The 27,146-nt window shown below is 38.8% G+C and overlaps 3 protein-coding genes across 3 annotated transcripts in view; 2 read left to right on the plus strand and 1 right to left on the minus strand.

The window, feature by feature from the left end:
• The first annotated feature begins 8,989 nt into the window (after positions 1-8,989).
• On the plus strand, positions 8,990-9,646 carry LOC123251862 (putative claudin-24). The gene has a single exon (XM_044681184.1). It carries the CDS (start codon positions 8,990-8,992, stop codon positions 9,644-9,646), a length of 657 nt encoding a protein of 218 aa, XP_044537119.1.
• A 1,719-nt stretch (positions 9,647-11,365) lies between these two features.
• On the plus strand, positions 11,366-12,028 carry LOC123251860 (claudin-22-like). The gene has a single exon (XM_044681183.1). The coding sequence runs from the start codon at positions 11,366-11,368 to the stop codon at positions 12,026-12,028; it is 663 nt and encodes a 220-aa protein (XP_044537118.1).
• Positions 12,029-15,422: 3,394 nt separating this feature from the next.
• Positions 15,423-27,146, minus strand: part of WWC2 (WW and C2 domain containing 2) — a 241,937-nt gene continuing 230,213 nt past the window's right edge. Inside the window, exons 22-23 of the mRNA XM_044680083.1 lie at positions 23,215-23,342; positions 15,423-16,041 (exon numbers count right to left, since the gene is read on the minus strand). Coding sequence (XP_044536018.1) covers positions 15,975-16,041; positions 23,215-23,342 — 195 coding nt within the window. The 3' untranslated portion in view covers positions 15,423-15,974. The remainder of the gene's footprint in view (positions 16,042-23,214; positions 23,343-27,146) is intronic.

Below are 27,146 nucleotides of genomic sequence, written 5' to 3' on the forward strand. Positions count from 1 at the left end.
GTGATGGTACCCAGGTTGGAGACCTCAGTGTCAAGCTGGACTTCTCACTTTTACTCTCCCCACACATCCATTCAAAATTGCCTAATCTTGATAGCTACTCACTCTCTCCTGCTTCTAACTCATGCCAACCAGGCATCTTCTACCTGAACTATTGCCACAGTCTCTTAACTGCTCTCACTCAGGTCTCTTCTCTCTTCTTTGTACCTCGTTTTGCCCATGCTATCTCTTCCATTGGAATGTCTGCTTCTAGAAGTCAGGGAATGCTTTTTTTTTTTTTTTTTTTTGGCTTTACTCTGTAACCCCAGCACTTAGCACAATGCCTGATAGACAGTAAACCTTTAATAGATACTTGTTGCTTATTGACTGACGACCACACAACTGCCAAAGTGATTTCCATAAAATGTAACAATGACTGTTGCTCCCCTTATAAAATGTGTTTCAGTTGTTCATTATGAACTCTAGAATAAAATATAGGTTCCTCCTTTTGTAAGTAAGAGCTCTTTAAACCTGACCCCAAGCTACCTGTGAGCCTTTTTCATTCCACACCCCTCTCCATCTGCACTAGTTTTGGTCAAACTGACCTCACTGTTCCTCATACACACCCTCCATCTCCCATGCCTGGAGTGCACTTCCTCTGTACCTCTCCTCAGAATCCCCAGTTTCCCCTGAAGGCTAAGATGAAGCACAAGCTTCTTTCTACATGAAGCTTTTCCTGAAATACTCAGCCATCAGTACAGTCTCCCTTTGTCATCTTTGATCTATTTTTTATCCACCTATGCACGCGCTTGCCACCAGCTGGCTAGAAACTCTTCAGGGCCAAGAAATGTTTGGATTTTGTTTTTGAATAGCCAGTGCCTGACACACAGCAGGCACTTAATAAAGGCGTGTTAATTGATTAAGCAAAATGGAACACATTAAGCAGTTCTGAAAATTATACCTCTTTGCTCAGGAGTGAGGCATGATTCCCCATCAGGCCAGTGGATTTGAGCTCTGTCATTGCTTTACTAAGCAACCAGTTGAAGATGAACAACTTACTTGTATCTAAGGGGAAAGACTTAGCTTTATTTGCAAGCAAGAGAAGCCAAGTCTACCAAGGAATCTCTTTTCAGTGACATAAACTCTAGTCCCAACATACAAAAGTCAACATCAAGTCTTGCATCTGAAAACTCTGTGGGGGAAAAGGGGTCATTTGGGATTTTTTTTGAAAAGCTCTACCTCCCAGTATCAGACAATAATACTAGAAAACTCTCTGTCCTACTGTAAGAAAACAACATCTGGGCTGTTTTGGAGAGAAAAATAAAATATCAGACTTCTTTGGGAAAGATCTGGGAGAATTTGCACCCTCTTCACAAATGTAGATGGGCATACTCAAAACTGCCTTCTAAAGGCACATTATTTCAACAACAGTAACCTCCTCAGGGGAAAGCATGCTTACCTGAGTTCAAATCCTGCCTCGCCATGTATTATTTTACTTTCCTGAGTCTTTTTGTTTCCCTATTTGTAAAGAGAAGTCTGAAATTTTTTCTTTTCCCTTTATGGGGTGTTTACAGTAAAAGAAATGGTGATATTTATGGTATTAAAAGATAAAATATGTTGATAGTATACCATATACATATTTTCTACATTTCTGAGTTTCTTAACTTTTCTTGTGTCATTTGTGACTTCTGCAAAACTCTTCCCCCCAAAAATTTCCCATATGATTTCTTATCCTGACCCACAATCTATCAAAACCACAGCGATAAGAGTTGTGATGTGGAAGGGATACCTGTACAAGAAATTTTCCCAGGACAGGGAGCTCTCCTGCAACCCAGTCACTTGCTTTCAAAAATATATCTTGCTCTTAAGAATTGACAATGGGCAAAAATCCATGACCTTCTGGACTCTCCTACATCTTTTCTGGCCCTTGACTGGAAAAACCCGAATAGAAGGATCATAGGATCATAAGTCTAGAGCAAGAAATAATCCCAGAGGACATTTAGCATTTAGTGTTGCTCAAACATTTACAGATTGGGAAACCGAGACCCATGGAGATCTAGTGCCTTGCTTAAGATAGCATGAGACATAAGAATTGAACTCAAGACCTTTGACTGGAGTTAGTGCTCTTTCCACAAGACCCCGACATCTTATGTTTACTTTTGCATCTGGCAGACAGTGTATATTGTGGAGGAGTCCCAAGGCAACCCTTTATTCTACCACCACCACCTTGAAATTCTAGCATCACAGTCTAAGGGTGGGATGGGGGAGAGCACCGAGGTCCCTGGCTCAGTCTATTGAGTTTTATCCTCCTGCTTGCCTGCCTTATTTCCTTTTCTCTCATAGTTCCATTTTTTAACAACATCTCATCGATGCCTTTCGTCTTTTGTTTTCACATCATAACCTCTTCTGAATATCCCCTCCCTGGGAGCCTACTTTTGGAACAAAGTAGAAAGACAGTCAAGGCAAATCAAGTGTCAGACCTTTTCGCAGCATTTCGCACTCATAGTCTTCTACCTCTCCACCAAAAGAAGGTTCACGTCTTCTCGGAGGTCAAGGTTGGTTCTTATAATTATACTGTGTTCAATAGGTCTTTCTGTTTACACTGCAAGAATCACTGTATTTGCTGTTTTCCTGGTTTTACTTCCTTCATTCTATAGGTGTCAGACACGCTGGCTGGCTCACTCCCACACACTCCCAAGAATGGCTAGATCCAGACTCAAAAGTAGTTGGGAAAATTTTTTAACAAAATAAATAAAAATACAACAGAAGGTAGATAATGTTTATACATGGGTTTAAAAAAGTCAATACGAGGTCCATAGGGATCCTGAAGGATGGTTTAATGGTCTCCATTTCTATTTGCGTCTGAAACCACATCTCTACGTCCTCATTTCATACAAATCTTTCCATGATTTTAAATTCCTCATTTCTTACAGTCCATAGCTCTAAAATTGATGGCTGCTTCTCGGAAATTTCTGTTGACACTGTCCTTTGGTTTAAATAGGAAGGCAAAGAGTCCACTGGTTATACAACAGAGTAATTCTCCCTTCAACACTTATGAACTGAGGGACCTTGGGCAAGTCATTTGACCATTATGAGCTTCAGTGTCCTCATTTGTAAAAGGAGGATAAGATTACTAGTGCCTACCTAGCAGGATTGTGGTAAGACTCCAAGGAGACTGATTTGTGGATCTTAAGTACTCTATAAATGTCAGCTAGGTGAAGGGCATGTCTCTTATAACACAGTGGAAAGAGCACTGGTGTTGGGAATCAAAGGATTTGGGTTCAAATCCTATCTCTGATCAGGGTGGCCCTGGGCAGATCACCAAACTTTCCTGGTTCTCCATTTCTTCATTTGTAAAGTGAGGGATTAGGACTTGATGACCTTTGAGGTCCCTAAAACTCTGTCTAGAGTCCTTTGACTCCTACAACCCTCCATTTAAACTTTTTTGTCCCAGCCAGGAGGCTATGACTAACTTCTATAACATCACATGTCAACTGCCATAAAAGACTATTACCACCAATCCAGCTTTTTCTGGTCCTGGTCCAAGGAGGATGCACTCTCTTGCCAAAGGAAAGCCCGTGTTCAACAGCTGAGACGTTCCATAGAAGAAAAATGGAAAATCTAATCATGAAATCTGTCCAATCTCTTTCCATTACCATACTTTGTTCCAAATCTCTCTGCCCAGATCTTGGCTCCATTCAGGAAGTTCCGCCTTCTATTCAAGGCTCAGATCTCAAAGTTAATGGCAAAACAGAAGCTGGATTGCTAATTTGAGTGGACCTTGGAAGACCAAAATATCTTCTGGTACTTATTGATAGAAGAACTTACCCCCCTCCCCCCCTGCTCTCTGCTTTGGAAAGGTTGTTCACTGACATTCAGAAAGGCCAGCACAGAGCAGTTCCTATCCTTTCTTCTTCCTATTTCCCTTTCAAAATTCATAACCTAAAGCTGAGGGTTGATCTGACAATGCAAGATGGTGTCTGACCCAACTAGAGCCCAGTGCTATAGGCAGCTCTCTGAGCATAAAGAGAAGAGGTGCGAATTAACTTGGTAATGAAAGTTTCCTTCCCAAGTTGCTCCTTTTATCAGTGAACAGGGGCAAAAAGGGGGGGAGGGAGGACACAGGTTGGGAGCCCCTGAACAAAGGCCCATAGAGCAGAGCCAAAGATTGGGAAGTCAGCCCCTTTCCTCTTACCCCGAAGCTCCTGAACTAAGCTCCAGGTGCTAAAGAGATAACAAAAGGATATTTGTTTAGGGGATCTACTCTATTGGCAAAGTAGCTTGGAGCATGGTGTGCTGGAGACCAACTTCAGACCAACTTTTATAGAGGGCGGCTCTATATCCCAGAATCCTGGGCTCCTGGCTGTGACCAAAACAGCAGAAATGTTTTCTTGTCACTGTACATCACTTCATCAACTACCTTTATACCAAGACCATGCATGAAGCAGCCTCCACATGCCATTTTGCTCCTACATTTAGGTTCTGAAACATGTGCCCCCTCAACCCCCCCAGATGGAGGCCAACAAAAAGCAGAACTGTCAGCTCCAGAGGAAGAGAACCCTCCTTCACTGTTGGCACCATCTTTGGGAAAACCAAGCCCCACTGCCATGGAAATGGGTGAGGCTGCAAGAGACACCCTAGTTCTCCCTCGTAGCCTACCTCAGTTTCCCCTCATTATTTGAGAACAGAACGACATCATGAACTTGAGCAGCAGCTAGTCTTGAACATGGTATGGATTCAGTAGGGATGTACCGAATCAATAAAACAGTTTAAAAAGTTCTGGATCTCAGCCCACCAATTAAAAGTGGAAGACCCAAAGCAACTTGAGTGAGGCAATAGGACTATATTATTGGCACAGAACAGAAGGCAAGCCCAGTCCAGGAGATAGCAATCTTAACACTTCCATCAGATTAGGACACTGTTTGCTAACCTGTTAAGATGTTTTGGCAATATTGACTCACTTTCTACAGGGTTTTCTTCTCCATTGTAAACAGCTGGTGAGAGTCCATTTCTCTGGCTTAGATTTGATTAGTCATGATCAAAACATCAGGATGTTTCCTTATTGTTCGAGTTAAATGAGGAGGGCATTCACAGAGTTGGCATTCTATGTTTGCATTTATCATCATTTAAAGCTGAATGAAAAATCCATTCACCCATTCTAAACAAACACTAATCCCCTATTAACGAAGGGCAGCTCCGTGTAGTGGATTGAGTCAGGAGGACCTGGGTTCAAGGTCCATCCACCTTGACAATACTGCAAGTCACTGAACTTCCGTTCCAGGCACGTTTCTAGGTTCCAAGTTGCAGAAAAGGTGCCAATCTACATTATTAATAGGGAGAATTCCTTTCCTGGGGGGTCCTTATTTTTTTTTAAAGCCAACGAAACCACAAGCCCCCACTTCCCAAACATCTTTATAGTGCCGTAAAAGGAATCACATGTGTAAAGGCATTTTCCTAGGTATGGTGGGGATTTGGAAAGCAGGGATACTAGCTGTGTAAGACTGTGCAAGTTAATTAGCTTCTCAGTGTCCCAAGTAAATCTCCAAGGCTTTAAAAATGGAGAAAATGTGTCCATCTAGATGATTGGTTTCCTTATTGGGAGTTCCCTATGCCCAGGAAGTCACAATTTTGATCCACCCTACTCTCCACTCCCAAATATTTATATAGTGTTTTTAAAGGAGTCTACTATGTACAAAGCATTTTCCTAGGTACTGTGGGGATTTAGAAACATATGCCCAATGCTCAGAGAGCTTAGAGTCTAGTAGAACAGCTTACAGTTAATTAGAATAATAGACAGAGAGAAATAAACTGAGCTCCAGGAATCCCTTGGAACATAAAGTAGGCAAAGGGGGGCATTCCTCGGATTGATGTGTGTGGCCTCACTGACCTCCTAAAAGAACCCATTCTACTTTTTGTATAGCACTAATTGCTTTGCAATCTCAGTCTTGCTCTCTGGAGCCAACTGGAACAACTCTCATTTCTTCCACAAATACTTGATGGCTCTGAAGGCTTCTCTCCTCCAGCCAAAAAACTGAATTTCCTTTGACCAAATCCTGAGATGGCATGAGTCTGAGTCCTCTTGCCACCCTGGTCACCTTCCTCTGTCCCTTCTAAAATGTGGTGTTCAAAACTGGCATAGAACTCCAGAGGTACTAACAGTTTTAAGTACAAGTTCTTTGTACAAATATTCTACAGGAACTCCACATTGTCACAGGACCATCATCTCCTTCTTTCTAGGCATTATACTGTGTCTTTTAAAATCATGTCATTTGAGGGGCAGCAGGTGACTCAATGGATAGTGTCAGGCCTGAAGGTGGGAAGACCTGGGTTCAAATTTGACCTCTGACACTTCCTAGTTGTGTGACCCTGGGCAAGTCATTTAACCTGAATTGCCCAGCCCTTATTACTCTTCTGTCTTGGAGTCAACACTTAATATTGGTTCTAAAGTGGAAGATTGGGAAGAGGGGAGGGAAAGAACATGAATCATGTAACCATGGAAAAATATTCTAAATCAATTAATTAAACAAAATTAAAAAAAAATAAAGTGGAAGATAAAAGTTTAGAAAAAAAATCCCATCACTTGCCCTCTAATGTCTGGACTTGAGTGAATGGAAACAGAAGACCTGAGAAAAGAGGGTTGGGTCAACATTATGATTTAATGGACAAATACTGGTTCTATCAAAGTGTACACAACCAGCAAAGGCTTTGGTTTACAAAGTAAAATTTTGGGAGCTAGAAATCTGGGAGGCAAGAAAAAAGATAAAGTTGGGTTGAATAATTATTAACACTAATATAGGAGTACTAATTTCACAAATAGCCGTTCCTCGATTATTTCCAGCTCCATGATTGGAATATGTGTCCAAGTTTCAGGAGGCAGCATGGTAGAGGAGCCAAGGAAATGGCTAAAATCTAGATTACAAGTTTATTGTTGGAAGGGGCCATTTAGTCTAATTGCTTTTGCAAAAGAGTTCAGCCTCTGCTGGAACCGGATCACCAAAGGCAAGCTCTAATCATTGGGAAGTTCTTTAAGTTGAATCAGGATCTGCCTCCCTGTAAAGTCTAAGCACTGATTCTAGTTCTTCCCTCTGGAGCTACACAGATGAGTCTAGTTTCTCTCCTGGCAGCTACTCTTAAAATATGTGAACCGAATTTTCAAGCCCACCCCCTTCCCCCAAGTCCTTTTCTAAATAGCTAGTCTCTCATGTGATACAGTTCCCAGATCATTCTGGATCTCTTTGTTCTCACTCCAAAACAAGAGCCTCAATGTGTTTGCGAAATGACCATCAAGTGATCAAGGAGACCATATGCAAATTACATTGACTTTCTGGACCTGTGCCTGTTCAAAGGTGAAAATGCAAAAAAACCATTTATTTCAAAATGAAATCACACATAAATAAGGGAATTGTAAGACTTTCCACAAACATACGCATTAACAAAAACCCCTCGTTTTCATTATCTCAAAAGGAAAGGAAATGTGTTTGTGAGAAAAATCTCAAAGTAACTTCCTAACCCTAACTCCTATCCAAGCCTTACACATGTTAAGTAAACAGAGTCTATCTCCCCATGTTAAGACCTCATGGAAGTTGATCTGTATTTCTTTGAAAGTATCAGCAATTAGTTATGGATTAATTATTTAAGACATTTACCGGTCATGTGAACTTGGGCAAATCACTTGTCTGCCTCAGTTTCTTCATTTGTAAAATGAACTGGAGAAGGATAAAATAATATTTCATGCCATAAAAAAATGCATCAGCAGTTTAGCTGACTATTTTCTGTGTCACCAGTTCAAGGAAAAAGAAATGAAGGCATCTGTGGCAAAACTTCTTAAGCAGAGAACCCTCTTTATGGAATTCTTTGCCCCACTAGGGCCCATGAGGAGCTGCCTTTTTGGTTTGAGCTGCATGCACAGAAGCACCTTCTACCAACACCAGGGCAGCATTTGCCTGGGAATTTGGAACATGTGGCCCTTTGGTTTGCTGGCCCAGAAAGCCCTATGTGGTCATGCTGAGGAGTTATGTTGCCACGGGGGTGTGTGACCCGCCTAAAAAATAACAGAGAGGTCAGCCCCACTTTGGATATTGTTTTCTGGCTAGGGCTCTTGATACCTGAAGCATTTTATAGAACACAGTTAATTATGCCCAAAACAAAGCTAATTATGGACCAAAGAAGAAGGAGAAAAAGAGGCTGAGAAAGGGAGTTTCCTTCACGTGGGGCCCAAGCAACTCAGTTGGAAATTTTCTTAAGGGTGTGGAAGCTGAAATTCATTGGGTGCTGTTTATCCCTTTGCTCAGTTCCCTTTATAAACATATTCATGCCTCTTTCTTTTTAAAGCAAGAATATCATGAACAATCTTTCTGAGGAATCCCCGAAGGTAATGCTTTGCAAAAAGCAAACACTTTCTGGCTAGCAAGCGCCAACCAAGCGCCAGAGATACTCAAGAACTTGAGGTGGGAGTGGGGCAGGAGAAGGAGGGGTTATGTAGGTTGAAGAAGTCAGAGAAGCATAAAGATTATAGACAAACAGTCTACCTTTCTTTACAAGGCCTTGTTTTACATCTCTGAAATCTCAAATTTAGCTATTACAATGAAGTCCTGTTGCAGAAAGAGCTGGCTTTTTTTTATCACCACTTAAAATCTAATTAATCCATATTGAAGCACAAAGATTTCTGTTGTGTTTTAGGGTGAGGGGTCATAGAGCCTCCTTTGTTCATCCTCAGACTTGTAATCATCAGGCATTGGGGATATAATTTTACCAAGCAAATTGGAAGGTAACAGATCAAATCCTTATCAGAGAACCCAACTCATGGTTTTAACAGAGTCCTTCGTCCTTTACGTGAAACCTTATATTCAGGAAGAACAAAAATGTTATTTCAGCTGGTCCAAAGGGTTAATGGCAAAAGCTTATATTTGGGGCAGCAATGAACCAAGATCATCTTAGAACAATCAACTACTAAAGATAGCAGCTCCTATAGGAGAGCAAGACAGAGATTCTGGAAATTTTATCATTTGGGACAATGGTTTTAGTCTTCAGGAGAGTGATGCAATTAGCTGGACTTGCATTATCTTTGCTGGGATGGGTTTTATCCTGTCTTACAACTTACTTGCCGCAGTGGAAGATTCTTAATTTAGAGCTAAATGAGATGGAAAACTGGACCCTGGGACTCTGGCAGACTTGCGTTTTCCAAGAGGAAGTGGGGATGCAGTGTAAAGATTTTGATTCATTCTTGGCTTTGCCTACTGAGCTGAGGATCTCCAGGATTTTGATGTTTCTGTCAAATGGATTTGGAGTCCTGGGCCTGCTGCTGTCTGGGGTCAGTCTGGATTGTTGGAGGATTGGAGAAGGGCAACGAGGGCTCAAGAAACGGCTGGTGATCCTGGGAGGGATACTGCTGTGGCTATCAGGAATTACAGCCCTCATTCCAGTGTCCTGGGTTGCCCACAACACAGTTGAGGAATTTTGGGATGAGACCATTCCAGATATTGTTCCCAGATGGGAGTTTGGAGTAGCTCTCTTTGTTGGCTGGGTTGCTGGATTTTCTCTTCTCCTTGGAGGATTTCTTCTAACCTGTGCAGCCTTTTCAACTCAAGCTCCTTCGGGCCATTACACGGTGGCAGAAATGCAAGCTCCGTGTCCACACCTGGAAGCTGGAAACCTCAATCCTAAAGTGTAGAACTTTTTGAAAGAAGGGGAGAGACCTGTTCTAGTGTGAAAATGTGACGCAAAAGAACTTATTCTTATCCAAGTCAAAGGCTTCTTTGTTACTTAACAGTCTCTGCATCTCAGATTTTCTCATTTGAGAAGTTGATTTCCAAGCAACATTTTTCCTCCCTGGAGAGAATGAGAGGAAACCTTAAGTTTAAGGGGAAATCATTATATCTAATGAGATTTAGAGGTGGGAAAATAGTTTTCTTTGGTCTGCTAATACAAATGAGAGTATTCTGTTGGTGGTGCAGTAGTCAATTCAACTCCTTATTCTACAATAACCTTTAACTTTGAAAGCTTTTTGTTGCCAGTTAGAAACTAAACTAATCAGCTTTTCTTTCTTTAGGAAATCAACCCAGATTATTAAAGTATTCTCCACTGTATAATTACACCGAAGACTGATGCTACAGTATTTTTTCTACAATCCTTACTTCAGTCTCTTGAGTAGTTCAATATTATCTGAACACTCAACAGAAGGGTTTTGTGTCCAGCAAATTGCCAGGCACCATTCCTGGCTGTTTTTTGTTTTTTTAAATGAGACTGAAGACTTTTAGAACTAATATCTTCTCAGTTATTATACATACTGGTCAGCCAATGTCCCACCCCTCCCACAAAAAAGTTAGTGATTTAAATCCTCAAATAATCCTCTGATGGTTCATTTGCTCCAATGAAAAACCTCATTACTTGCCTCAGATAGCCAGAGGGACTAGAACTCTGCCATGAAGAATCTGTAAAGATATTAAATCTCTAACTCACATACTCCCTTTGTTTCAACCGGGGGTTCTTTACCTTTTGTCTGTAGTTTGGGTACACTTATGTGTGCTTTCTCAGAATCATGTTTTTGCAGAAAAAAAATGCCTAGGATCATAAGAGAACCCAATTATAAAGGAACAGAATGATCAAAAGATTTATAAAACAAGCTTGTGGACCTCAGATTTAAAGGCTAAGAACTTCTGATTTAAAGGCAAATTCTTTGCTTGAACACATGCAAAGAAAACATTAAAAAATATCCTTTATGCAGAGAGGCACAAATGGGACAAATACAGGGAGGAAAAATAGAAGCAATATTGAATTTGTTATTATATGAAATGTTATATTAAAACAACGAAGGGATTAGACCTGATTTAAGCCCTATGGAAGTTCATAATAGGTCTGATTTGTTCAAGAAATATTCCTTCTGTTTCTCTTTGTAAAGGCAAATGTACAAACACCACAACATGCTTGAGGAAACATGAGATTTGGAGCAGATTAAATCTGATGGGGTGAAGTTAGCGAGAAGCAGGGTGGGTCTGATAAACAGTACAAATTTTTCTCTTTTAAAATCTTTTTGACTTACAGAAAGAAAAAAAAAGCATAGCCACTAAATACAGTGACCAGGAACCTCTATCACTTAAATTTATTTAAATAACAAACTACTTTCTGCAAAATTGAGCCAATAGGACATGAACATGACCTTGGCCACACCTTGGAATTACTGGTTTGCAGCATTATTTCCCTATCCTTTTCTAAAACCTATTCAACATAATATCAAACAATGGTAACTTTGGCAAGCGTCCTTCTATATACACAAAGAAAAAAAAATATTTCAGAGCTTTGCATGTGATAACACAAGTGTCACTACTATTCACAGCAACAGACGGAATTTAGTACAGACAGTACTAACGTCCACTGGACTCGGCGTTACGATATGGCTTTACTTTTTAGAACTGTGGCCCAATTAGTCGGACTTTCACTATCTTTACTGGGATGGATTTTATCGTGTCTCACAACTTATCTGCCTGAGTGGAAGAAACTCAACTTAGAGCTAAATGAGATGGAAAACTGGACCCTGGGACTCTGGCAGACTTGTGTGATTCAAGAGGAAGGAGGGATGCAGTGTAAAGATTTTGATTCATTCTTAGCTTTGCCTACTGAGCTGAGGATCTCCAGGATTTTGATGTTTTTATCAAATGGATTGGGAGTTCTAGGCTTGCTGGTATCTGGTTTCAGTCTGGATTGTTTGAGGATTGGAGAAGGGCAACGAGGGCTCAAGAAACGGCTGATGATCCTGGGAGGGATGCTGCTGTGGCTATCAGGAATTACAGCCCTCATTCCAGTGTCCTGGGTTGCCCACAACACAGTTGAGGAATTTTGGGATGAGACCATTCCAGATATTGTCCCCAGATGGGAGTTTGGAGTAGCTCTCTTTGTTGGCTGGTTTGCTGGATTTTTTCTTGTTATTGGAGGGTCTTTGCTTAATTGTGCAGCCTGTTCTACTCAAAAATATCCATCCTTCAGTCCTTATGCAATGGCAGAAATTCAAGATCCAAGTCAAAATCTGGAGATGAAAAACACTCCCCTGAAAATCTAAGACAAATGGACCAGTCTCTCTTAAAATCTTCTCTACCCGAAACTCCGAAACTTGTTCAGCTCTGGATTAGGTAGGATTACCTGCTCCACAGTCGCTCTTCGCTTTCTACAATGTATTCTTCCTTTGGCCATTAGGGTTTTAAGCAGCAATCTTCAGAGACTGAAAAAACCTTTTCATCTTCCATCCTGAGACCTAAGCCAATCAAGACTTAATAGTGACCACGCTCATTACATTTGACGAGTTCCTCTAAATTTTAAAATCCCTCGGTGATCGCACAGAACTGGTAAATTGAACATTATATTAGTGTTTCTCTATACTTAAGAGTGTTCACCAAATACCCAACTGAATTGTACCTGATAATCATTGAAGCACCTTGTGTTTTCACATGACCTGTTACAATGAGACCACAGTATAAGGTCCACTGCACAAACATTTTCTTTATATCAGTGCCAATTTTTTTTTTCACATTCAAAAACATTTTCTGTTCTTAAAAGTGTATGAGGGGGGAAGGTGAGATGTTTGATGAATTTCTTGAAACCACTAGAGGCTTCATTGATTGTGTTTATATGTTTACAAAGAGCCAGTCACTTTTATCAACTCCTTCCAACATGCGGAAAACAAAGAAGGACAATTGTAGGATGTAGAAGGTATTGGTGAGCTCTGGGAGAGCAAAGAAAAAAATGCTCAAGATTTCATCAAGTGAAACATGTTTTGCTGCTAGTCGCCACTGGTCTCTACTCATAGCCCACCGCCCACTATGGTGCAGCTCTGAGTGGCATTTGTAGAACAGTACCGAACACCCTAGCACTGGGGCTCTGTGCCCAGGATACACCGATATGGATTGTGCTAGTTTGTAGTTTTATTACACAGCTCATTTTCTGAATGAAAACATATCTAAAAAATGTGTACTTTATCCACAATTCAGATTGACCTCCTAAGAACCATTCAAAAATAAATGCTGGCAAGAGGAATTTTTAATAAACACGTCCACATTTGCCAGGTAAAGATTTCATGCAAACTCTTCTGTCTCAGCCAGAGGGAGAGACTTTATCTGTACAATGTGATGCTGGAATAAAATACCAGGCAATAAGCATCTTTGTTAAAAAAAAAAAACTGTATTTTTCCCCCAATCACAAACACATGGAAAGTGCAGAGACAAAAGTTAATCTATGTGATGTATTTGCATACTTTTACAAACAAGACAAATTAGAACAGAAAACACATTCAGAATTTAACCTGATTAAATATTTAGTTCAGTCCTGAGCATTTGATATTTAATAAAGTATAGATAAAGCAATAGCAAAAAAAAAAAAAAGATTTTTAAAAAGGAGTTGATTTGTAGTCTACAAAATTCAGCTAAATGTTGTTCTTTTGGCTAATAATAATATTGTTCTTGTACTGATATGCAAAACTGTAATAACATACTGATAATTGAAACATGAGATCTAAATATTACATTCGTTATACCCCTTCAAGAGTAAATTCTACTTTTTAAATAATATTTGTAAAATTAAATTCATATTTATCATTTTTGATCAATTGACTAACTTTTTCACTGTGAATAATTTGGGTTAGTACAAAAATGACAAAATTGTTAAAAGCTGCCTATAAATATGCATTTAACATTATGGCTGATGTTCAAAGTGAGGGAAAAGGGATATGTTAAAAATCTTTGTCCTTCATTTTTAAAATGAGTAAATTCTGAAATCTTTTTTAAAAAAACCTTTTTCTTGGCCACTCCTATTAACAATTAGCCTGAGATAGTTTTTCTCTTTACCACTCCTCCAAATCTTTTTTTAAAAAATCATATATAATTAACAGCTAACGTGGGAGGATTTAAAAAGCTAAAAATGATCCAATATGGCCTCTTTCATGTCAGACATTTTAAATGGCCAGAACTGAACTATATTAAACAGAACATAAATAAGACTGTAAATAAATAAATGAAGAAAATGAAATCATACAGCACAACTACACATCATCCTAAACACATTTTACAGAATTAGACTAAGAAGTTGAAAACAGTTGACCTTCATTTAATCTCATATTAAATAAACTTCAAAACTTCTGCAGTTCACATTTGACCTTACAAAAATGAATGGTGTTTATTTTGTGTTGGTTTTCACATGTCTTAAACAGACTGAATTAAGTGGGCAGCCTTGGAACATCCTGGCTCACTCACTTATTCAAAGCAAAGTAACATCCAGTTATGTCATTTAAAAAAAGAAATCGCATCCCATTGCTTTGAATGAACTGATTCATCAACAGCTTAAAAACATGACTAAGTGGTCTTTGTGCATAATTTATGAGGACAGAATTTGCTGACCCTGATTTTTGATGACACCAAAAAAAAAAAAAGTTCAAGATAAAGAACTTGTTTGTAAAGATTCTAGCTTAGGAATAAAAAGCATCCATTCAGAACCTCCCTGAATGGGAAACTTTCTTTTTCTTGAATGTGGTTTTATATGCCAGGCAAAACTGATATAGGTTCCTCTCATATTAAGGTTATTGAAATATTATTTCATCAGAAATAAGTGAGTATCGGATGGAAACGAGGCTGACCTTCATCTGATTTACATTTGCATTTAGTGTCTTTCTTTTAAAGCCTGTCCTTTGCAATGACTATATTCAGAGCATGCTTCTTTTAAAAAGGACCCGTGTAGGTCAAGTTAAATGTTTTGTTGTGATGAAAGCCTAACTTAGATTTCTTTTTTGATACTTGTTTATCTGGAACTAGATTAAAAGCAAACAAAGAAACCCAACTGCTCGAGGTGAATTTCGGCCAAATTAATAAAAACAAAACTCCAGAATTCCAAACATTCTCATCCATAAGGCATTGGTTTTTAGTCCCCCAAAAAGGGGAGTTACAGCCTGAATTCTAGCAGAATCCTTGAATTCTACTATCTGCTTTGGAGTTACAATTTAGATCCTAACAAGATATTCTGGTACTTTTCTCTCCTTCTTAAGTTGGGAAATTTTCTCTAATTCATGAATTTTGATATCATTAGAAATGAGATCACACCACATTCTTGTAGTTAGAAATACTATGAGCTTATTATGGCAGAACATTACTGGTGTCTGTAACAGTGATTCTGCTTGGAAGGGAGTTGATAGGCTGTGAACACTCGTGTGAATTCAAGCTCAAGTTTAAAAAGTGGCTGCCCATTGGGTGGATGGATTTTCCTGAACTTGAGATATTTGCTATCCTCCTTCAGCATCCTCTTTCTTTCAACGAAATAAGAATTCACAAGATATTTAGTGCAGCCCAAAATCCTGTACATTCACAGAGTTCTATTTATTTTTGCACTCAGTCCTCCAATGTTACTGTTTTACTTAAACGAATATAAAAGACCAAAAAAAAAAAAAAAAAAAAAAAAAAAAAAAAGAAACCAAACCAAAAAACCAACCCCAAACTGCTTTCAGGAAACGAAGTATTATTCCATTATAAGAGATCGAAATTGACCCAGCACCTGTTTGGGATGGCCTTGTAGCTCTGGAAGGAAGCTTATTAGACATGTTTGACTTCAAAGAGTTACACTCTTCTTGTATAAAAATATGACATGGCACAATTGCCATCTTCACAGTCTACTCACATGGAAACAGGGGAAGAGAGAATTCTTAATACAGTTATTTCTCGACAGTGCAGTTCAACAGGGTACACACTGGGTACTTGCCTCTACTCCATCTTTACAAAATAAAAGTCCACATGCAATGCACATATATACTGTACAACATCTGTGCATCAGAATAATTCCACTTTGGACATTCAATTTTTTTTCTTTTTTTTTTTAAACATACAATTAAATTCATGGTATTTTACAAATAAACACATCCATAGTCTGATACAAGATAAAAGAGTTGGTTACCCCCCACCCCCCAAAAAAGGTCACCTCCCTTCACCTGCCACTGAGTGAGGCAAGTGGGAGAATGATTCAAAACAGGTAATTTACACATCATCGGCTGGCAAGGATGGGATGCTAATCTTTGCTCTAGTAAAATAGGCGATCTTCTCCCTAGAATCAAAAGTGAAGAATAAACAGACTTAAGTGACATGCTAAAAATTTTGTGTGGGTAATATCTAGAACAAGAGCTCCATTGGTTTATTAATAAGTTCCAATTTTTATTTATTTTCTTCCACATACAACTCCCTTTAAAAGTTTATTAGGTTTCTTTTCTTTGGGTTTGTTTTCAAGAATAGGGATGGAGATGCACAACGATGGCTCATGTTGAATATCTAGAGACCAAACCCTCCTAGAACTTTCTTTAATTACATTTTTTAACATTAATTAATTAAATTTGATTTTTATTTATTTTTGAGAAATTTCTAAAATGGTTATGACTTCCTTCTAGGTTTAAGAACATGCAGAGTTAGAGTTCAATACTTAAATGATCTACAATTTCACTGGTGAAAGTAGTCCCACTGTACCAGGGTTTCCTTACTTAGGGTCTAAGAATTTGCTTTTCAATATGTGGATAACTGGTTTCTTCTGTCATCCTATGTGTTTGTATTTGACGCATTTCAAAACATTATTCTGGGAAGGGGTCTCTGGGCATCACCAGACTGCCAAAGGGATCCATGATACACAAAAGTTAAGTCAAGGATCACTATTCTATACCAATAGAGATTATTCTGTAAGAGTTATGATGGCTGAAAGACAACTGGATCCCTTCTAGTAGCTGTCATTCTCATAATAAGCCTCTGTGCAGTTTATAATAAGCAACACACACACACACACACACACACACACACACAGAGCCAATAAATAAGTCTTTCTAGTTCAAAAGAACTTCCCAGAACTTTTGTTCTTGTAGCAGAGCCTTTGAAAAACCAGGATCACCTCCACACAATGACGAGCCATTGGGATAAGAATTTAGGAAAGAGAATAATCAAAAAGGGAGAAAACAGTATATCAGAATTTCTCATGGCATGTCATAAGGGCAATCAACATCAAGATGCTGATAAGAGATAAACATGGTCTATTTGTAAGGAAATGGAAACTATTTTATCTTAAAGGCAAAAATTGTTCTATGTCTTTAAAGTGGGGGTAGGGGGGCTAGAAACAAAATTGATCAGGAAAGGATAATGAAGAAAGAAGCAAGATCGACTTCAGAGGTCAGAAATGTAGAACAAGAGAAAGAAAGAAATATTGGGATTGCAAACTTATCAAGGATAGAGACACTATCTCTTTTTGTCTATGAAATTTCCACAGAGAGCATCAGAACAAATACCTAAGTGCTACTTACATGAAGTTGGGATAGAAAATGAATAGGATACAAAAAATGGAAGGAGACATGGAACAGTGGACACAGTGCTTAGTTGAGAGTGAGAACAAACCTGGGTTAGCATGCCAGTTTGGATGTTCCTAGTGGTGAGACTTGGGATGAATCAATTACTTCTCTAAACCTGTGTTCTCATCTACAAAATATAGGTACTTGCAATAACTACAATACAGGGTTGTTGGGAGAAAACATTTTTGTAAGCTTAAAAGTGCTTTATAAATCCGAGTTATTACATTACTAATAATCATGTCATTTTTGTACAATTTACATTAATTATAAAGTCGAGGCTCCTTGAAGGAAACATCTAATTGCTGGTACTGGTGACCCATTCTGAATTCCCATCCCAAAACCTTGATGTTTCTACAAACAAATCTGCATGATTCTGCCATATGTTTGACAATTCATCATCAGCATATTGTTGACTGAGTTCCCGTGGATATAGCCCAAGAAGGATCTGCTGATTCTACCCTAGGATCTCAGCTCCTTCATAGGCTCCATCCAGAAGTGAACCAAGTTCAATTACATTGGACAAATCCAATGGCATATACCTATTATCAGCCTTTACTACTGCTTGGTAAAGGAACATCTGCTTGATTCAAAAGTATTTCTGTGAGTTTTTAGCCTGTTTACCATGTGCTCTGAGAACAACTGTCAACAAGTCTTCCTTCTTGTGATGAGGAAGTATTCATCTTTCCATAGCTGCCTTTGCGACAGAAGCTCTGTCTTTCATTAATACTATATAGGTTTAGGGTAAATTGCATAGGCATGAATTGCTTTAAATAAGTTATTCTCAATGAGTTTTAACCTTAGTATGCCAGGAAATCTCTTGACAGATACAGCTATAAAACTATAGCTTCGTGTTTAATATATCTTAACTAGAGGAGCTAACAGTATTTCTAAGGGTCACCTTTATTCTCTGGTTCAGTTTACCCCCTGGATTCAAACTGAAGACTTCTGCCTCTCTTTCCTTGGAGGCTATTAGGAATTTTGTATTTGTCAGGTCCATATGACATTCTGGTATCGTTGCGTATTTTCCATGAGAAGAGCTATTTGGTTTGTTTTTCACTGTAGTCATAGAACTGATATTCCTGTGCATTAAGCAATTAGAGAGATGTTTTGATATGATGCCCTCTTTACTATGGAAGCCATAATTCATTCTATTTATGAGATTTGCTCATGGTCTTAAGGCTAGGAAGAACCTGACAATGTTTAAGCCAATACTCCCAAAGATGCCACCTTGAGTACCAATTGTCCTTGATGTGTTGGCAATCATACTTTCGATAGAGGACAGTTTTCTATTGTCATCATACTGCGCTTCTATTTTAGCAGTACGTGGATAAGCCATGAGTGCAGAACTGAGTCAAAGGCCTTGAGGGGATCAATAAAGACAATATAAATGTGAAGACACTTTTGAAAGGCTGGTTCAGTTATTGCTGAATCAATAACAAGTTGTCCTTTGCAATTCTGCAATTCACTTTTGCTTGATATCCAATATACGATTTATTAGAAGTGCTTATATGTATAGGATGCTTCAAAATTTTGGTATGTTTTTAAGGAGAAAGATAAAACTGTACTAAAACCTTTGGACACACACAGAAGCGACAAAAGCTTTGAATGCTTTGTATAAGGTACATATACCAGATAATTACCTGGCATTTGGAAGATTCATTGCTCTGATGGTCAGAAAGGTGGGATCAGGTTTGTGTCTGAGAACCCAACTATGAGTTTCTATGCCTTGCTCATCATTCATGTACTAAGTGAAGCATTTAAGCAAATAAAGATGGATTTCACCCAAGCATTCCCACTACTTTCCAGTTTTGAAGAGAAGATAAAGAGTTTCTGTCACCTCTCTTTATCTAACTATTTTATCATTCACAATATTACAAGTGTGCAAGCTGCTTCATGGTAGGTCCAACCTGGTTCTTCATTGCATTGGAATCTTTAAGACCCACTGAGACTATCAGAAATTTTCCCCATCTTTCTTTTCTGGGAGTTCTCTCTCTCTCTCCTTGGAATCTCCTGTTTCTCTAGCCTCTGAAGTAAAGTTTTTCATTCATATTGAATTCTCTGTGTTGTTCTTGGTCCTCCTTTGATACCTTGTACTATCATAACTTATTTTAAAAAATACCTTCCATCTTAGGATTTATTGATTTGATTGATCAATACTATTTATGAATTCAAAGGCAGAAGAATGTTGAGGGCTAGGCAATGAGGTTTAAGGGACTTGCCTAGGGTCACACAGCTAGGAAGAAGCTGAAGTCTAATTTGAACCTGGGGTCTCTCGTCCCTAGGCCTGGCTCGTGATCCCGAGGCACTTTGCTATTTCTTCCACCCCCATAATAATTTTTTTAATAAAAATGAGTATTTCTATAGCGTGTTAAGGTTTATAGAGCACTTTATCAATATCATTTTATTTTATCCTCAAACCAACTTTGGGAAGTAGATGTTATTATTTTCCCCATCTTCAGATATGGAAATAGAGGCAGACAGAAGTTAAGTGACTTGTATAGGGTTGTATAGCCATTAAGTTTCTGGAAGATAGGTGGCACAGTGGATAAGAGTGCTAGGTCTTAAGTCAGGACTCATCTTCCTGAATTCCAATCTAGCCTCAGACTAGTTGTGTGTCCCCAGGAAAGCCACTTCACTCTATTTGCCTCAGTTCCACATCTGGAAAATAAAGAAGGAAATGGCAAAGCACTCCCATATCTTTCTCAAGAAAACCCCAAAATGGGGTTATAAGGAGTCAGACACAACTGCAATGACTGAATGACAACAACAAAGTATCTGAGACCAAATTTGAATTCAGAATCTTTTTCTATCCACCTAATGCTCTATTCACTGTGCCTTGATATACTCATCTCTTTGCTAACTCATTTATTCTTAGCTTTTCAGGACATGCCTGTTCCTACTCTGGTCACTCCTCAGTCTCCTTTGATGGGTCCTCTTCCAAATAATGCCCACTGACTATGAGGGCCCCCTCTCTTCTCCCTCTATACTATTTTACTTGGCGGTCTCATCAAATCCTTTGCATGTTCTCTATGCTCATGATTCCCAGATCTTCATATTACTACTTTAACCTCTCGCTTGATCTCCATTTTCCATTTCCAATTATTGGACACCTTGAATTAAATGTTCTACAGTTAAAATTAACATGTCCAAAAGTGGCATCATTCTCTATCCTCCCCAAATCTACCTTTCTTCAGAATTTTCCAGTCACCATCTTTCCTGTCACCCAGTTTCACAATCAAGGTGTCAGCTTCAACTCTGCACTTTCTCTCATAGCCAAACAGTTGGAAATCTTGTAGATGGTACTTTCAGATACATGCCTTCAATGATCCAGGACCTTATCATCTAATGCCAAGAGCACCGGAATAAGCCTTCTGGTTAGTTGCCCTGTCTCATTTCTCCCCACTCCAGTCCTTCCTCTTCTTGGCTGTCTAAGTTATCTTCCCAAAGTGTAAGCCTGAAAATGAGGTTCAATGACTGCCTATTACCTTCAGGATGAAATAGAAAATCCTCTCTTTGGTGTTCAAAGCCCTTCCTAACTTTCCTTCTCTTCCCTTTCTAGTCTTCTTACATCTTAATAACCCCCTCATACTCTATATTCAGTGGCACTGGCCTCTTTGCTTTTCCTCACACTAGACCATCTACCACCTGGTTCTGGATACTCTTTTCAGGTCGTCCCTCATGCCTGAGATTCTCTCCCCTTTCTCTTCTCCTCTTACATTTCCTGGCTTCTTTCAAATCCCAGCTAAAAATGTCATCTTCTGGGGCAGCTGGGTAGCTCAATAGATTGAGAGTCAGGCCTAGAGACAGGAGGTCCTGGGTCCAAATCCGGCCTCAGACACTTCCCAGCTGTGTGACCCTGGGTAAGTCACTTGACCCCCATTTCCTACCCTTACCACTCTTCCACCTATAAGCCAATACACAGAAGTTAAGGGCTTAAAAAAAAAAAGTCATCTTCTACAAGAAACCTTTCCTGGTATTTCTTAATGCCGGTAATGCCTTCTGTTGGAGATTATCTCCAATTTCTCCTGTCTTTTTGTTGCTTATTTATTTTTCAGTTATGTTTAACCCTTTGTAACCCCATTTGTGGCTTTCTAGGCAGAGATACTACTGTGGTTTGCCATTCCCTTCTCTAGCTCATTTTACAGATGAGAAAACTGAGGCAAGCAGGGTTAAGTGACTTGCCCAAAGCCATACAGCTAGTATATGTCTGAGGCCAGATTTAAACTTAGGAAGCTGAATATTCCTGACTCCAGGCTGCACACTGTATCCACTGTACCACGTAGCTGCCCTTATCCTATTTACTTAGTTGTTTTCACTTGGTTTTCTCCATTAGACTATCAGTTCCTTGAAGGCAAGACTCTTCTTTTTCTTTGTATCCTCAGAACTTAGCATGGGCACCTAAATGTTTATGACTGAATGTTCCGCCTAGCTGCTCTGACTTTTGCTTTCAACTAACAATTACGGTAGTCTAGAATTTTTTGTAATCTTTTGTTTTAATCTTCCTGGCAAGTTTCTTTCCTTATTGCTTTTAATTGAGTAATAGGGTATTTATAAGTTTTCAATTGAGCCCTATCAACAACACACTGCTCTTTGAATTCCTTCTAGCTTTCTGCAGGTTCTCAATGACTCACTCAAGTGGCTTCTACCTTGATGGTATCTGATGCCTTCTTAGTTCTATCTTTCCTCCTACATTTCTTTCTTTGGCAAAAGCCACTGAATATAATATTGTGGGGGCTGGTTTAGAAATGTTCCTATATTTTTGGGACAGCTAGGTGACTCAGTGGATAGAGAGCTCAATGTCTAGTGACAGAAAGTCCTGGATTCAAATGTGGCCTCAGCTACTTCCCAGCTGTGTGACCCTAGACAAGTCACTTAACCCCATTGCCAAGCCCATCCCGATTTTCTGCCTTGGAACTAATACTTAGTGCTGATTCTAAGATGGAATGTAAGGACTTAAAAAATATTGTGGGAAAAGTACTGGTTCTTGTTGGGTAGAGCAATTATATAATAATAATAATCATCATCATCATCATCACTATTCTAGGGAATAGCTTGTAAATGACAGTGACTAACAAGGGTAATATAAATGAAAGATTTTTGAAAGATTAATTGATAGACATGACATGAACAATATGGAAATATGTACTGCATGAAAGCACTGCTATAAACTATATCAAACTATTTACCACCTCAGGGAGGGAAAGGGAGAGAGAGAATCTGAAGCCTAAAATGCCAGAAGACAATTGTTAAAGATCGTTTCTACATGTAAATAAATCATTTTTAAAAAGAGATTACTCAATGGCGAAGCTATGGAAATTCTCAATCCCTTTCATTCTGACTCATTTCAATTCTATTCTGGGTGCCAGGTGGAACAAAATATGAGATGATGACCTACATCACAAGAGAACCTGGGTATATTTGGGGGATTTGGAGATTCTGGCTGGAACACTTGCGCCTTTTGTTCTTCCAGACAGGATAATGTCTGTGAACTACAAAAGAGATCATAGCACTGGGAACAAGGCTTTGTCTTCATCGGAGAGACCTCTCCCCTCCCCCTTTACCATAAAACAAAGAATTTCTGTGCTTTCTGGTACCCAGAAAGGCAGGATTCCTTCCTGAGGAGTCTCACTGTAATGAGCCAGAAAGACCCAGACTTTAGGAATAAACAGTATTTTAGTCAAAACTGAAGATTATTGGTATTTTTTCTTTGCTTATTTCACATTTGTCAGTGACAAATTCAAAACAAGGGTCAGGAGAGGTGGTTCAGTTGTTAACAATGAACATGGGAAATGGCACAACCTAATGGAGACTCCTAGAGGACTCAGTTTATAAGCAGCTCTGGAGGTAGGCACTGACAAAGGGGGGAGGAGAACAAAAAGGAGAACCGTAGAAGATACCTGAATGATTGCACCTGGAGAGGCACTTTCTGGCTCTGCTCCCGAAGCCGACACACATCCTTGGAGACCTTCCTCATCAGTTTCTCAGCATTCAAATCCTGCTTCTGTTCTTCCTTGGATTGTTCAGCCTGGCCAAGGGAGAGGGAAAAAAAATTCTGGTAATGGGCAATTCTCAGAGACACATTAGAGGATGCAAAAGGTTGTGAACTAAGGTCAGTAGAGAAAGCCTCCTTTCCCCACCCCACCCCCAAACTATAAGTAATTCAGGAATAGAACTGACATGGGGAAGTCACAGACTAAAGCTGGAGACCTCAATTCCACTGAGATGTCTACATTTTTAAATCTGGGAGAGGGAAAATGGGGCCATCACATTTTAGAGGAAGGCAAACATATACCAATTGTTAGCAGATATACACCAAGACTCGTACATGCATGTGTTATACAGAGATGTTTCCATGTACATATGTGTGCAACCCTTTACTTTAGGGAGAACCCACACAGCAAACTCATGAATAATCTTCTGTTTGACTCAATTCCTCAAGCTAAAAATTACTTTAAGCAACCTTTAAGCTTTTCTTACAGAATGTAACCCAAGAAAGGTGTCGAATGAAGACTCCCTGGCATGAAACAAGAGATTTGTGAAATCTACACAAGGACTGCTTTCTTTTTTAAAAAAATCAGTAACCATTATTTGCTTGTAATCAAGGAGCAACCTGGTTAGTCAAATAAACTAGCTTGTATTGAGTATGAAGCGAAGGAAACTCCATCTCTCATTCTCTCTCTTCTCTCATTCTCTCTCTCTCTCTCTCTCTCTCTCTCTCTCTCTCTCTCTCTCTCTCTCTCTCTCCTTCCCTCCCTTAATACTTAAGGATTCATTACCAATGTTGTGGACTAAAAAGAGCTCACAGTCCTCAATCAATAGTTCTTTATACATTGAATGTGTTTCCAGCTGCTCTATAACCCACTGCCACACTTATGGCCCCCACAATAGGCACATACCTTTTCTGTACCTAATTGTAAATAACTCATTTGTTTAGGTCATTTAGCTCATGAAACAGGCCCTCTTTGCCGCCTGATGTGCTTTAAGCTCCAATGGGGACAGAGTTACCATCTGTTTAAATCTGTATAGTCTTTCAAGGGCTTCATGTATTGTTTGTTGTGGTTGCTGCCTCTACCCAAAGGGCTAATGTTTCCTATAATTTTTCTTTCTCAACTCGAGAGATCTGAAACTTAAGGACACATTTCACTCCTGCCTACTCTCACCACATTTAGAAGTCGTCATGTCAATGGTATCCTACTCAGGAAAGGCCACTGGCGAGCCCTACTGCTTACTTTCCCCAAGTACTTCTTAAGAGTAGCCTTTGTAATCCTGAATTTGGGCATCTGTATGAAAGGCTGCAAGGAAAAAAAGAAGGAAAGAAAGAAAGAAGGAAGGAAAGGAAAGGAAAGAGAGAGAGAAGGAAGAAGGGAGGATGAAAAAGCTTTATAAAGTGCCTACAGTGAAAAAAAACTACTGTAGAGGATGCCCATCAATGGGGAATAGCTAAACAAACTAAGGTATATGATTATAATGGAATATCACTATGCTATAAGAAATGATGAAGGAGGAGGCAGCTAGGTGACTTAGTAGGTTGAGAGCCAGGTCTAGAGATGGGAGGTCCCGAGTTCAAATCTGGACTCAGATACTTCCTAGTTGTATGACCCTGGGCAAGTCACCTAACCCCCAATGCCTAGCCCTTACGCTCTTCTGCCTTAGAATCAATACTTAGTATTGATTCTAAGGTGGAAGGGAAGGGTTTAAAAAAAATGGTGAAGGAGATGGTTTCAGAAAAACCTGGGAAGTCTTATATGAACTAATGCAAAGGGAAGTGAACAGAATGAGATCATTTTACACAATAACAGTAGTATTGTAATGATGATAACCTGTGAAAGACTTAGCTACTCTGATCTGGAACAATACAACAATCTAAAGGCAATTCCAAAGGAATCATGATGAAAAATGTTATCCATCTCTAGAAAGAGAACTGATAAAATCTGGATGCAGATTGAAACATACTTTTTTACCTTTTCTGTCTGCAACATGACTAATATGGAATTTTTTTGCATGATTTCAACATGTATATCACAGTGCTTTGCCTTTTCAATGAGTTAAGAGAAGGAGAAAATTTGGAACTCAAAAAAATTTTTCAATGAATGTTAAAAATAAAGAAATACCAACTTCAAGAACCTACTCTGTGCCAGGCACTTTACAAATATTATCTCATTTAATCCTTGCAACAATCCCAGGAGGTAGGTGCTATTATTATCCCCCATTTTACAGTTAAGAAAAGAAGCAAGCAAAGGTTAAATGACTTGCACAGGTTCACACAGCTAGTAAGTATCTGAGGACAACTTTGAAATAAAGTCTTCCTGACATCAGACCCAAGTATCCATTATTACCACAAAGATAGCTGATATATCTGTGTAACAAAAGACTCTTTACCACAAAGCCAATAGGCAAGGTAGTATAGTGATTAGATTACCAAAATTGGTGTCAGGATGACCTGGATTTAAATCTTGCCTCTTGATACATAAAGGAAATTTATATGAAATCTTTTAAATGTCAGTTATTATAATTACTTTTATCAAGAATCTTATAACTTCTTGAAGCCTGTCTTGTTCCTTAGCCTTTATTTCATTCTTTCCCCTTACTCCCCACCTCCAATTCTTATACAAAGAATTGTCTAGAGTTAAATTTCCAGGAACCAAGTCAACTAAGATAGTGGTTCTGGTTGTGTGGTTATAATAGAATGAACATTAGCTATGGATCCAGAAAAACTATATTCAGACCCTGGATCTGTTGTTTACTATTAAGTTTTCTCCTCTATAAAATAACTAGGTTGAATCAGATGATCCCTAAGGCATGTTCTAGTGCTAATTTCCCATGGTCTTAGGAAGAGTAATTTATTTATTTTATATAAATTCATCTCCCTCCTATTCAGTCTTCCCTTGTAACAAAGATTCACCTTTTAAAAAATATTAACAAACAAAATTTTGACTGCCTGATAGAATGTGAACTATTCCCCACCATAGAAAAGAAGAGAAATACAGAAAAGTATTAAAATTAAGTCAAATGAATATACCTGGTTCACCCAATTTTAATGAGGAAAAAATTGGAGTGGCCTTAAAAGTTCAATATAGTAACATAGTAATGCATATCTCTCTCTCTCTCTCTCTCTCTCTCTCTCTCTCTCTCTCTCTCTCTCTCTCTATCTCTATCTCTATCTCACTGAAGATGGTCTAGGATCTATGTCAGGAATAATAGAGATGGCATCAAAGATATCCAGACAACTAACAAAAATATAGAAGACCAAAGTTCATTTCCAATAGATAAAGTCAAAGGATATAAGCACAGATTTCTTAAAAGGACTGCAAACTGGTACCAATCATATGAAAGAACGCTCCAGATCGTTAATAATAAGTGATAAGCCAAACAACTCTCACAACTAGCAAACTTGACAAAGATGACAAAAGAAGGCAAAAATCAAATGTTGAAGTAGATGTGGAAGTACAGGTACAAAAGATTAATGCCTTGTTGGTGGCACTGTGAATCTGCACAATCATTCTGAAAAGCAATTTGGAATCAAGCACCTAAAATGGCTGAAACATTCATATGCTTTGACTCTGCGATTCCACTGTTAGATGTATACCCCAAGAAGGACACTGAATAAAAAGAAAGCCTCAATATACTAAAAAGAATGTTTTTGGTAACAAAGAACTGGAAACAAAATAGATGCCAATCAATTAGAGAAAGCCTACACAAATGCAATGGATACTGTGGTGTAAGAAATGATGAATCTGATGAATCTAGAGATATATGAAAATACTTCTATGAACCAGTGCAAAGTGAAATAAACAAAACCAAGAAAGCCTGATCTGACTATTAAAATGTT

Source organism: Gracilinanus agilis, chromosome 6 (genome assembly GCF_016433145.1).
Source record: "Gracilinanus agilis isolate LMUSP501 chromosome 6, AgileGrace, whole genome shotgun sequence".
Classification (NCBI taxonomy): Eukaryota; Metazoa; Chordata; class Mammalia; order Didelphimorphia; family Didelphidae; genus Gracilinanus; species Gracilinanus agilis.

Excerpts from the sequence above, each read along its gene's own strand:
- LOC123251862 (XM_044681184.1), top strand. The coding sequence starts at position 8,990 with ATGGTTTTAGTCTTCAGGAGAGTGATGCAATTAGCTGGACTTGCATTA.
- LOC123251860 (XM_044681183.1), top strand. The coding sequence starts at position 11,366 with ATGGCTTTACTTTTTAGAACTGTGGCCCAATTAGTCGGACTTTCACTA.